At 39.0% G+C, this 13,021-nt stretch overlaps 1 protein-coding gene across 1 annotated transcript; it reads right to left on the minus strand.

Moving 5' to 3' along the window:
* Positions 1-1,897: 1,897 nt before the first annotated feature.
* On the minus strand, positions 1,898-6,369 carry rwdd (RWD domain containing 4). The gene is made up of 8 exons (XM_071530072.1): positions 6,203-6,369; positions 5,261-5,341; positions 4,604-4,713; positions 4,364-4,514; positions 4,168-4,276; positions 3,707-3,756; positions 3,551-3,553; positions 1,898-2,726 (listed from the first exon to the last, which is right to left on the minus strand). The coding sequence occupies exons 1-8, from the start codon at positions 6,224-6,226 to the stop codon at positions 2,694-2,696; spliced, it is 561 nt and encodes a 186-aa protein (XP_071386173.1). The 5' UTR covers positions 6,227-6,369; the 3' UTR covers positions 1,898-2,693.
* Between the last annotated feature and the right edge of the window lie 6,652 nt (positions 6,370-13,021).

Raw genomic sequence — 13,021 nt, forward strand, 5'->3', positions numbered from 1 at the left:
ATCGCTGGAAATGTGACTGGCTGCTTGTCCTCCTGCAAGACATGAAGAAACAAAACTATATAGGCCCAGAAAATACAGAAAAAACCCATTTGGGTTATATGACTGATATAGATTAAAATTAAACTTTTTTTTTTAATTTAACATGTTCATTTGTCTTAGTCACAACTAATGTGTACTGGTAATTGACTGGACAATTATCTATCTTTTTTTTTTTTCCTGTAAAAAGTAGAATCTAGTATCTAGTATCTATTTAAAAAAGCCATTGCCACATATTTGCTAGAAGTTGCTGTTTTGATTTAGAGTTAGGCTGTGAGATTTATAAAAGTGGTACATATAAATGACTTTTGTTTTTTGTTAGTAAGTATACTATAAAAATATCCTTATAAAGTCCTTATAGGAGTATTACAGTAATACCACAGGAGAAAATTACCGTAAAATATGATAAACTCACCACTGAGTACCACAGACAGACTATAAGTCCCTACAGAAATATTGTAGAAATATTAAAGTGAAATTATAGGGGATAAAAATACCATTGATTGTGATAAGCTCACTATAAATTCATTATTAACAGACACACTACAAATGCTAGGAATATTATAGGAATATTACAGTAATATTTCACTATTCAGTTAAATTACAGAACTTTTCAATTTAAAACAGTAACACTAAAATCAACTTGTTAATGTTATAAAATAGTTCCTACTTGACATTCAACTCCAGACCGTCGTCTCATTAACGTTAATTAGTGACTGAAGCCGTAATGAATAAACTATAAAGGTCTCTCATGCAAATACAAAAACAATATATGATTCATTGACAATAATACACTGTTAACAAATATAATTTGTCCGTAGAGCACCTACTTTCTTCTTCTTTTTGGGAACAAGTCCGTTTCTGTAGTAGGTCCACATTGTGCGCTGTCAGCTCCACAGTGTCAAGCCAGCCGGAGTTAAATACACTGCTTCCGGTCATTACTTTCAAAATAAACCCCCACTCCGTCCCAAAAATGAACGCATTCGTTGACCCTGGTGTAATACATCGATATAGGGCTTATATATACATCTATATAGGGCTTCCAAAAATACTCATCAACCAAAAGACTCATCAAACACATATAGAGTATTTCAGTAGTGGCTTTGTTTTTTTGCTGACCTGACAACAGATACCGGATTCTATAACCTATAGGAACATTTGCCATTTAGGTTTAACTGGACTTTTACAAGATAGTAGTCATATTCCTCTTTTCTAGAATGTTTTGTGTTAACTCATCCACTGTTTTATTTTGCTATAAACTTACCTGTCCATCAAGCACCCTTTCAAACATATACACAATCTCATCTTTGTTGTATTTGTATGTATTTTCCAACTTGAATGTCAATCCATATCTGTGGATTTTATGATTTTTGGTTGTCTGCACACCTCACTACCTATTAATTCTGTATACTGTAGTTTTCCAAAAACGCCGAATTTTCTGCTTTTATTTTGAAGGAAAAAGCGCCCATCTTCCGGTCGTAGTCAGGCTAACTGTAGTACCTTGACAAACCCAGTCTGGCCTGCAGTGCTGATCCAAATCTAGCCTGAAAACACTCAACTCTATTAAAGAACCTAATAAAAGGAATTCATTACTGATTAATTATGATGTACAAGTGCTTGGAAAGTATTTCAATATTTGCCAGTGTGCCATTACATTCATACAAATGTTTTGCAACTCAACTCTATTCAGATTACATTACTATGGGAACAGACTACACTGTATATCCATACACAAAGCTGCTGGAGGAGAAACTTCTTAGTATCCACATGAATCAAGCTGTCTCTTTCTCTTACATTCAACACTAACTGCACACATATTGAGGAATTCACATTATCAGACAAGTTACAAGCAGTAGACCAAATCTTTTTTTTTTTATTTATATATAAAAATGTAAAGTATCTGGGTTGGTAGGGAAGAGCAAACATTTGTCAAAGTAAGAAGAAAAAGGGGTGAAAAGAAGAACATTATTTCCAGTTGGTGTGTTATTAAAATGTCGTCACAGCCACACGACACCTCAGGAGTTACCGCGGGATGACACCCGATACTCTGACACGTCCATTTCCAATCACGGTCCAGTATTTACGGCTCCGACGCTTGGCAACTGGACCCAATCTCGGAGAGACTTTGAAACCGCGGCAGTGACAGCGTGTAAGTCTATCTCGCTTTCGGTCGAGAAAAAAAAAAAAAAAAATCGTGCACGCTCCGCCCTGAAAAGCGGAAACTCGAGCGCTAAACTGCATCAAAGGTGAACAAAACCCTGGATAATGCGGTTTCACGTCTTGCCCCCCCCCCCCCCCGGCTGCTCACACAACACCGAAAACTACTAAAACAACAGCAGCCTTGGCTTTTTGTCAAGCTCAAAAAGCACAATCTCAAGTCCACATATAGGCTCTCTGAGAAGAAATTAAAATATCTAGCTGGAAGTGTGTGTGTGTGTGTGTGTGTGTGTGTGTGTAGCCTCAACTCCTCTCGGGATGCTGTGAAGTCCAGAGCTGATGACTGGCTTTGGTTCTAAGGGTGGAAGCAGCCATCTTGAGTGTAACAGGTCGGATCTGAAGGCGTCTGGACAGGAGCAGCAGCATTGGGAGACTTCATTGCACTTCCTTGTAAGAAAAAAAAAAAAAAAAAGCAGCACCGGAGAAACTGTCCCTCTGGCCTAGTCCTCTTCTTTTCCTCCTGTTTTGCTCAGCTAAAACAGCAGGAGAGGAGACGGCAAATTAGACATTACTTTGTGTTGAGGGAGATTTGTATATGGAAGCCCATTTCCGCCAGTGTGATGAAAAAAAAAAGATCCTGTAAGTCATTATAATGAGAAACTTTCTCAAAATAATGAGAAACTTTCTCAAAATAATGAGTTAGTATCTCAAAGATACTAAGTCATTATTTTGAGAAAGTTTCTCATTATTTTGAGATACTAACTCATTATTTTGAGATACTAACTCATTATTTTGAGATATAAAGTCATTGTTTTGAGAAAGTTTCTCATTATTTTGAGATACTAAGTCAATATTTTGAGAAAGTTTCATTATTTTCAGATATAAAGTCATTGTTTTGAGAAGGTTTCTCATTATTTTGAGATACTAAGTCATTATTTTGAGATACTAACTCATTATTTTGAGATACTAACTCATTATTTTGAGATATAAAGTCATTGTTTTGAGAAAGTTTCTCATTATTTTGAGATACTAAGTCAATATTTTGAGAAAGTTTCATTATTTTGAGATATAAAGTCATTGTTTTGAGAAGGTTTCTCATTATTTTGAGATACTAAGTCATTACTTTGAGAAAGTTTCTCATTATTTTGAGATACTGAGTCATTACTTTGAGAAAGTTTCTCATTATTTTGAGATACTGAGTCATTACTTTGACAAAGTTTCTCATTATTTTGAGATACTGAGTCATTATTTTGAGAAAGTTTCTCATTATAATGACTTACAGGACCGTTTCTTTCATCACACTGGCGGAAATGGGCTTCCATATTTTTATGAGGAGGTTGAGGAGGTTTTCACTTACGTGCTGGGAGATCGTGAAGTAGTGATGACAAGTGAGAAAGAGGAAAAAAAGAAAAGGTTAATGATGAACATCGCTGCAGGCTTAAGAAGTGAGTAAGGGTGCCATCTTGTGGATGAACAGGGGAACTACAGTGGCTCAAGAGTAAAAGTCACCTACTTTGATAACGTCAACCCAGTCCCAACCTCTTGGCAGATCCCCCTTGTTATCTGAAAGCACAAATAATCATCACATGCACCGGTATCTGTTGTCTCTTATGCTACACAATCACTGCAGTCTTTAATATGTAGCCTATGATCATAACTAAGACTGTGTATTCATAAGGGATTTACAGGCTTCAGAAAGCCAAATTTAAGACCTTCTGAGACCTTTTTAATGCTGCCTGGAATTGATTGAAAGACCACTTTAAAAAACAAAATAAAGAAACCAAGGACACCAGGAAACGTTAAAGGAATAGTTTGGTTTGGGGGGATTTGGCTTTGGATTTTTCCTAGGTAGGAAACATTAATAAATCCCACCAACAACATTGCATCGAAAGACCTCTAATAACATAGCATTTGAGGCATTTCAATACTTTAAGGCCTTAAATTGAGATTTTAAGGATACCCCGACTCATTTACCTGTTCTGTTGGTGATCCTCCTCTTCTGTGCTTTGGTCAGCTGCTCTTTCTTCTCCTTCTTCTTGGCCGTTGAGGCGTTAGTGGTTATGTCGCTACTGGAGGTCAACGTCTGCAAAAGCATGAGTCACAAATCTGTATTCAAAAGGATAGAGGACAGAGATGCTTCTAATGGGCTTAAGTGCTGAGACCCACTGACCACAGCAGTCACTACAGGCTGGTGGTTCTCCATAAGGGCCTCCTGGTTCTCCTTGGCCCAGTCGAACAGGGTGTACATCATGGCGGTGCCCAGGTTGGCTTCCACCTGCTCCTCCAGCTTGGACATGATCAGCTGCTTGGTCCCTGGGGCGCTGGGGTCAATACACAGGAAAGACAAACAAAATCACCATAATGTATGCGTGACATAGCAGGATATTATTCTACAAGACGTGTTACTTACATCCTGTTGTTGAAGAAAGCGTCTAGGGATAACTGTGGGGCAGTTTCAGGATAGGTCTCTGGCCATGTGACATCCAGGATGAATGCTTTGGAGTCCTCGAGTTCTCCTATCTGGAATATGACATTGAAATGGCTAAGCTAAGTTAAGCTGCAACTGCCCATGTGGCTGCCAGCATTTGAAAAATTGACAGTCAACAAGTGTCCCTCTCACTCTAGCCCCAATACCTTCTGGTCTCTCTTTTTTGGAGAGGACATCACGCCAAACTCCATTCAAAAATCTGGCTGTCTAACGCTGCCTTGCTTATTGGCAAGCATGCACACGTAGTAGAACATGACTTAGGACCTGTTACGAATCATTAGGTTCCACTTTGCAATTCAGCATGCATCCAATACACCCGGCAGCACTTACTTCAATACAATTTCAATCTTTAGAATTGGTCTGCCTGTTATTCCCACAATCTTCCACCAAAATATACCATGGTGGGTGATAGCAAGCAGTGTGTGCCAAGTCTAAAAGTTGAAACTACATTGCTGCTCTTAAGTATGCCAAATTTACCAGTATATCCTAATGGTTCATAAGAAGGTCTCAAGTCATGTTGTACCAGGTGGGTACCACCAATAAGCAAGGCCACATCAAATGTGTCCGAGTTATACTCACCCTAAACTGAAAGGAAACTGGGCTGATCTCCTTGAAACACTCGTCCCCCTCATAGATAGAGCGAAGAGCTTCCAACTCCATCTGTTCAGCACATGACAACAGAAGGAGAGACAGGCGGTTAGTGGGAAATACACGTTTTTGTAAAAGTAGGCAACAAGATGGTTATCAGCTTGCCCTGACACCGTTCCCTCTTTGAACGGATAGATTCGCACCAAACTCCATTGAAAAATCTGGCAAATGTAAGTGGCCTTGCGTGTCGGCAAGGGTACACACGCTATTACATATAAATTACACTCAAGACCTATTATGAATAGTGAGGTGCCGTTCTTCAATCCGGCATTGATATAATCCACCAGGTAGCAGTGATTTCAATAAAATTCAAATTTTTAGAACTGGATCACGCTGCACGCAACCGCCCACCACTGTGTATTGTGGAGGAAAATGACTGGGGAAAAAACAGGCAAACCAGTTCTAAAAGTGTACATTCTATTAATAGAAAGTGATCATTGGTGGTTTACATGTATGCCGAATTGATATGTGGATTCTAAATGTTCAGTAACCGTCTTGAGACATATTTCATACGGCATGTACCTTTGCAGATAACCAAAAACACATTAACTTGACATGTTTTTGAATGGAGCTTGGCGTGTCGTTCTCTCCGTACAAGAAAGAACGACATGTATCGGTGCTTAATAGCAGCTAGAAATGCATTTGAAGCTCTGGGCTGACTGATGTGTCAACTAAACAGAGCTCTTGCGCATAGAATAAAAGTGTCTGTACGATACGTAAAGCCGTTGTGCTAGCTAGGAAGCAGAAACGCTGTCGACTAAGCTAGTAAACCCAGGCTAGCAGTAGCAGCATTAGAAGATGCTAGTGTCAAATAGATAGCCGTTAGCTCGCTAACGCCAGCAAGTCTGCTCGTGCATCATCATTCCCTCATACCTCTTGATCCTCGTTGGCTGTCATGTTTTTCTTTCTGTTTCTTTAGGAGACGCTCTTTCTGTTTAGTGTCAAAATTATAATATTTTCCGAGTTAACACCCCATTCCTATCAATAAAACTTTAGTTGGTAAATAATTTCACAACTTCCCCAGCTGGTTCACCCTGTGCCACCATGATGTTGTACGCATGCGCACTCTACGTGAACTCTGAACCCAATGATTAGCGGATACAATTTTAGGATTGTGACAATTATTGCAATTATGAACATTTCTTATTATTATTTTTATTCTAATAATAATAATCCTAATTATTATTATGATTATTATGATTATTATTATTATTATCAATAGTAGTAGCCTAGTAGTAGTAGTAGTAGCCCAGTAGTAATAGTAATAACAGCAGTATTAGTAATAGCAGTAGTATCAGCAGTAGTAGTATCGTAGTAGTAGTATTAGCATTAGTATTAGTAGTAGTAGCAGCAGCAGTAGTATTAGTATAAGTAGTAGTAGCATTAGTAGTAGTAGTATTAGCATTAGTATTAGTAGTAGTAGCAGTAACAGCAGCAGTAGTAGTAGCACTAACAGTAGTAGTAACAGTAGTATTAATAGTATCAGTAGTATAATAAGCATCTGAGGCCCTAATTGCTAAATTACTCATTGTGTCAATAATGCAAATCTGCACTTCATATGAGAATGTAACTGAAAGAATATGCTGCCAATGCACCATTATAACCCCACTCATCAAACAATACAACTTATCACAAGCTGACACTTTTAACATTTATGTTACAAAGTATAATTGCAAAATTGCAAAGATGCCATTGACATTTTTCAAGAAACGCTTACAAATCATGGGGTGTGTAAATATAGGCCTCCGCCATAACAGGGAGCCTGATCATTGTTATTTATCTAACTAGAGCAGGAACGTCTGAGAATGGAGAAAAGATCAATACACCAGGAGGAGAAACAATGAGAGAGTGAGAGAGATAGAGCAGGCGGAGTTGTGATCTCTGCTGTTTGCACTGCTGCAGCTGAACTTGAAGCAATGAGGAGAGCGAGACAATAATAGCAGCTATGACAGGTTTGTTTAAGCCTCATTCTCAAAAATAGGCTCTCAATCTAGGGTTGGATCGATATACAGGGGGAACACAGATAGACAGACACTCAGGGATAAGCAGGTGGAGGAGGAGTTGACATTTTTTTTCTCTTCATAGATTTGCATATCCGAAGTTGCACTGTAACACACTGTCGAATGTTAAATGTCAACCAACATCCAAACTGATCCGACAAAGATGGCTGGAGCAATACTCAGATTAAATTAAGTCTGTCTAATTAAAAACAAATACAAAATGAAATTGAATTCGCTTTGATATTTTAAACCAATCATGCACAGGGAGTGATGAGGATGTAAATGTTAAATGCCAGCAGCGCTACTCGCACTGAGGAAAAGTTATGATAATTTCCACTGCGCAGCTGAAAATGACACAAGGTGTTTGAGTTGTGATTACTGCTGATCCTCTGACTTATTCCCCTCAGGTGAGGCAGGCAGGTGGAGGAGGAGGATCAAGAGAAAGAGGAAGCCGTTGAGACAGGTTAAGGCCGTCAACCACATCATTAGTTATTGCATTTCAGTGATAAGATCGTAGCTTTTGATTGGACAAATGAGCCTGGGAGACTGAACTTGAACTTGAAACAGCATATTACTGCATATTATCCCATTTAAGCTTCACTTTATTGACTACCACAACTCTCAAAAACTCACTTTTTTAAGTCTTGCTTTTATTTTATTTTTTTTTATTTTATTTTTTTTATTGTAGTAGTAGCAGCAGTAGTAGTTAGTGGTAGTCGTACCATCATCATTATCATCAGTATTTTTATGTCTAAATACAGTATAATTTTGTATTTTGAGTATGCTTGATATACATGTATAATATAAATCGGAGCAGAGTTCCAAGCATGACATTTGAAAAAGCTTCAATTCACTCCCATTCTTTTTTTGTTTTTGATAAAAAGTACTATGATAAATATCATGAAAATGTATACAAGCAACTGTTTTCTTGGAAGGTTATATTATGATTCTCAAATTTTGTGAAGGCAGCTTTTATGCTTAATACTCAGGCAGGAGTTAATGTGAACTGTCCTCTGTACTGAGAGGAATGAAGAGACACAAGAGGGCGTCAGGAGCTCAGTGTTCAGAAGGTCCTCAGTTTGCAGGATTGGTAGACTGACTCTTGCAGCTTTCTGACTCAATAACCATAACTGCCTGAGCAAAGCTGGCTGACAAGAGGTCAGTTCACTGTTGGCCAGCTATGTTACTGCAGCCACAGATGAAGCACAACTGAGACCCTTAAAAAACAAAGATATATATATGTATATCTATTTATTTTTTTTTTACAATATTTTTATCATGCTTTTAAACACAAACACAGACAAATTCAACAATACACAGTGGCCACAAGAACTAATCATCTGACTTAGATCGCTGATACATGACACATATAGCACGTAATATACTCAAAGAAATAATTGCACACAATCACATAAATATGTTGTGAAAAATGTCATAGCATCTATGTATGTATAAGTATAAGGAAACGCTCAGTCCATTACAATTGACAGTGATTCAACAACTAAACATCCGGAGAGAAAAAAGGAAAAAATTAAGAGAAAAAAAAAACAAGATATATTTTAATGTCTTTTTGTCAATGTCTGATTGCAGCCACATTCAATGCCACTGATTGGTTATTGACCCAAACCGACACAGATGATTGCAGGGGTTCAGAGGTCAAACCCTGTTTGCTCAAACCATTTATTGGAGTGTAATGAAGTGTGTATGGAGGGTTTTCAGTTTTGTCACAGATCTCACGGCACCACATCTGGCTCCATCATGGAGGTCCATTGGAGAACTGGCTGTGTGCAAATAATGTATAAATATATAAAAACCAAGCTAGAAAAAGAAATAGGCTACCTGAAAAAGCTTGTTGTGGTGTGGGTAGGCTATCAATTCAGTAACATTCTCAGTAAAAGTGAATAGTGTGATAAGGTGGATTTGTTCCAAATGTAGGTTACTGTGACACAGTAAACTGTCTTTAGTCTCTACTCCAAAACACTCTGAGTTGTAGCTTGAGAAGAGTCAGCTCAGTTAACCTGACCAAACTGTTAGCTAGCTGACTAGCTAGCAGGCTCATTTAGTAAAGCAAAATTAAGTCACACTGAAATTACCATTTTTTATGGCCAAAAATGAAGAATCAAAATCTCATTCATTTTCCTCCCTGGAAAACAGAAAATCTTTAGTACCAGGAAGCATACATAAACATTCCAGTCAATAAAACCATCACAGATTTTTGAACAGTCCTGCCTCTCCGCCCCTCTCATCAAATAAAACTGCCTTTCTCTCACTAACTGTCATTAGTTTACACTTTTGAATGATCCCTCTGCGTTATGTCCCGCCCCAACATCCTGATTCAACAGGAAATACATCACATTAAGGAAGCAAGATGCTCTCAAAATGCTTTTTCATTGGGACGTTAATGTTAGGATGCAACTACTAGCCACAACTAACACTAGCTTCTATATGTTAGCTGTGCAACTTGTGTCCACAACAGGACCATGTTGTTAGCTGACTAGATGCTATCGTTAGCTAGCTAGCTAACATAAACAAAATGAATCAGATGTATCAGTGAAATGTTCAGTTCCCAGACAAAAACCACACCACCAGCACAGAAATTAACCATGTGTGTTTGTACGTTTAGAAACAGTCAGCTGTTCACAGCCATTGTTGCCCAAGACCTCCAATATGGCCACCAGAGTCATCTGAAAGCAATAGTTATCGGTCTTTGTTTTAAGATGAAAAGGCCCCTCTTACCTAATGCTTTGTGTTAGGTAAATAAGATCAAGATAATACGCTCTGGATCTGTATTAATGGCTTCTAAATGATCTTTTCTGACTTTTCACACTGCAATCTTATTTGCAGTGGATCTTATCGGACAGAAGAGCATTACCAGCTGAGTCCAATCACTGCTGTAATCCTCCCCGCTGAGATCGATTGGCGCGGTCAGAGCCGTCCAACGTCTCCCAGCCTGAGTGCTTTGCTCTAATACTCAATATTAACATTTACATGAGAGAAGATACGCGGCAAGCTCTTATGTCAATTTCACTCAGATTGGATTCACTGGAATAGGTAATTGAAGAGAAAGACACTTTTTTTTCATGAAGCAGATAGTGAGACGGAATAGGTTCTGTCCTCCATGCCTTCCATACTAATGCGTCTCTACTGCCAATACCAATGCTGCTCATGACTGGGAAGCTCAAGGTTTACAACCATGTTGATTTCCATTATAGAATCTGTTCCCAGAGGGTATGCACATGCCTATAGTGATACATAATGGTTGGTGCACACACAAATTCACATACACACACACAGATGACACACTGCTTCAGCTGTATACCTGGATGTCTCTTTAGAATGACCAGAACAGCCTCTTGGACACATTTTATATACTCGGGTTGGACGATGTGGGTTTTTTTTTTTTTATCATTTATTTTTTATTGTAACACCATCAAGTTACAGACAATACAACAGGTCGCCGAATACATTTTGATTGTTTAACCCAACTATCCCTCTACCCCATCCCTATCCCCCCCACCTCTCTCTCCACCCCCCTCCCCTCCACCAACCAACAGGATAATAATACCCACACAGACATAGCATCCTTATTTAGCCTGAAGATCTTTTAAGTTAGATATCAAATTTGTCCACATTAAAATTGTGTTTGGTCGTGCATCATTGACTCTTCCTGATGATAGCTCCAGGTAAGAAATGTCCAAAAAGCTCCGAAGCCAGTGAGTACTTGAATTATCATGAGGAGGTTTCCAACGCTGGACTACGATCTTCTTAGCTGCAGTCAGGCCTGCCAGCCAGACTTTGCGTGTTTTTTTCCGTAAGGGAAAGGTGGGAATCATCATTTAGAAGATGTACAGCAGGGTCCATTGGCAGTTGTACCCCCATTGGTTCTGCAAGGGTACTAATAACCTTCCCCCAAAAATCACAAAACCCCTGGACACTCCCATACAACATGTATAAAAGAGCCAACGGTTCCCTGGGAGCAAAATGAGCAATATGGGTCAGGTACCAATCCCAAACAGTATTTCTCCCAGAATTGTATTCTTGTCAGGGTGGAAAAGTCTCTGAAACAACATTTAGACCATCATGGGACACTAAAACTCTCCACTATTCAACAGTATAGGAGAAACTCTGGGACACATTAGGCTTTTCATTTACAAAAAGTAATAAAAGTAAGAAGATTCCGCTACATGGAAAATTTCACAACATGACTGGACAATATCCGATATTAAATAAAAGGCCAATATCGGCCCGATATATCGGTCTAACCTTGGTGTAAAGACCTGACAGGCTTGGTTCCCCATTTGAATTTCTTATGTAACCTGTCCTTCAGAAAAAACCCCCACTAAGTTCTAGTTAATCAATACATCATGCCCAAGGTGTTTACAGATACATGAAAAGGTGTCAGCTGGCTTTGTGCCACTTTAGCCTTGTACAGTAATTAGGTGTCTTTATCTTCTTGGAGTGCGGTCCTCCGATACACAATGACCCCTGCCACAAATACCGAGTGTGAAATGCAATTACTGTACTGCTGGAGCCGAATACAAGGCTCTTATCATCCCTTCACTGTTCTTAATTAACTTATCCACTCTGCAAATGATTTCTGGCCTACGGGGCAAATTCTAAATTGGCTGAGGGAGGCGTGCTTTCTCTAGAGATGCGATAATCCAAATAAACATCTCTCTCTCTCTCTCTCTCACCAGAATACCTTAGAATAACTCCACTTTTTTGTGCTCTGCAAAAGAGGAGAGAGTGAGTGGGAAGGCTTTGTTCTTGTGTTTTAGCAGCGGAGGGGGTAAACTTGAGGCAGACTCTCTCTCTCGTTTGGGGAGCCAGCTGAGCCCTGATTGATAAAACTGGGCCTGTGTTGTGAGAAGTGTGTCGCACTCCCCAGACAGGTCTGCTATTAACATTAGCAGAGAGAGGAAGGAAATGTTTGACTTTATTTTTTCTCGCAGACAGGATGTCAGCCGCACATTTGATTCGCCTACAGATGCGACAACACAAATACACAGAACGCCGTGAAGACCATATGGTGCATAAATAAGACATTCAGCGATGTGTCTTTTCTCCAGGCTTCATTCCACCAGCTTTGCATCAGTGGTTTTGAACCAGCAACGCTTGTTGGGTTTTGCTGGGTTTTAATGGAGTTTTAGTGTCCCATGATGGTCTAAATGCTGTTTCAGAGGCTTTTCCACCCTGACAAGAATACAATTCTGGGGCAAACACTGAATACTTTGCACTACAAATTTTTTTTGGGGGATATGAAAATGGTCAAATTTAAAGAAACTGGACATCGACATAAAATATCAATATCAATATCTGCCTTGAAAAATCCATATCAGTCAAATGTTTGCATAAGTGGGATTCCAGTCATCATCATCATTTGATATTCCAGATTTACTAATTGTACAAAGCAGAAGAAATATGACTTCAGAAACACTGACTGGGTTTACTGGAAATAATCAACTGAAGAATAAAGGTTTGGGGGGGGGGGGGGAACTACGGTGGCCCTGAGGGTCAAAACACAACAACATTTCACAAATCACAACAACATTTCACAAAACACGACATTTCACAAAACAACAACATTTTTTTGTGAACATTTTGTGAAATGTTGCTGTGTTTTGTGAAATGTTGTTGTGTTTTGACCCTCAGGGCCACCGTAATAAACACTGAATCCTTGTACTGTTTGGGG

The sequence above is a fragment of the Centroberyx affinis genome, unplaced genomic scaffold (genome assembly GCF_046629955.1).
Source record: "Centroberyx affinis isolate AG114_WGS23_722 - 3 ecotype Tasmania unplaced genomic scaffold, CSIRO-AGI_Caff_v1 ptg001878l_1, whole genome shotgun sequence".
Classification (NCBI taxonomy): domain Eukaryota; kingdom Metazoa; phylum Chordata; class Actinopteri; order Beryciformes; family Berycidae; genus Centroberyx; species Centroberyx affinis.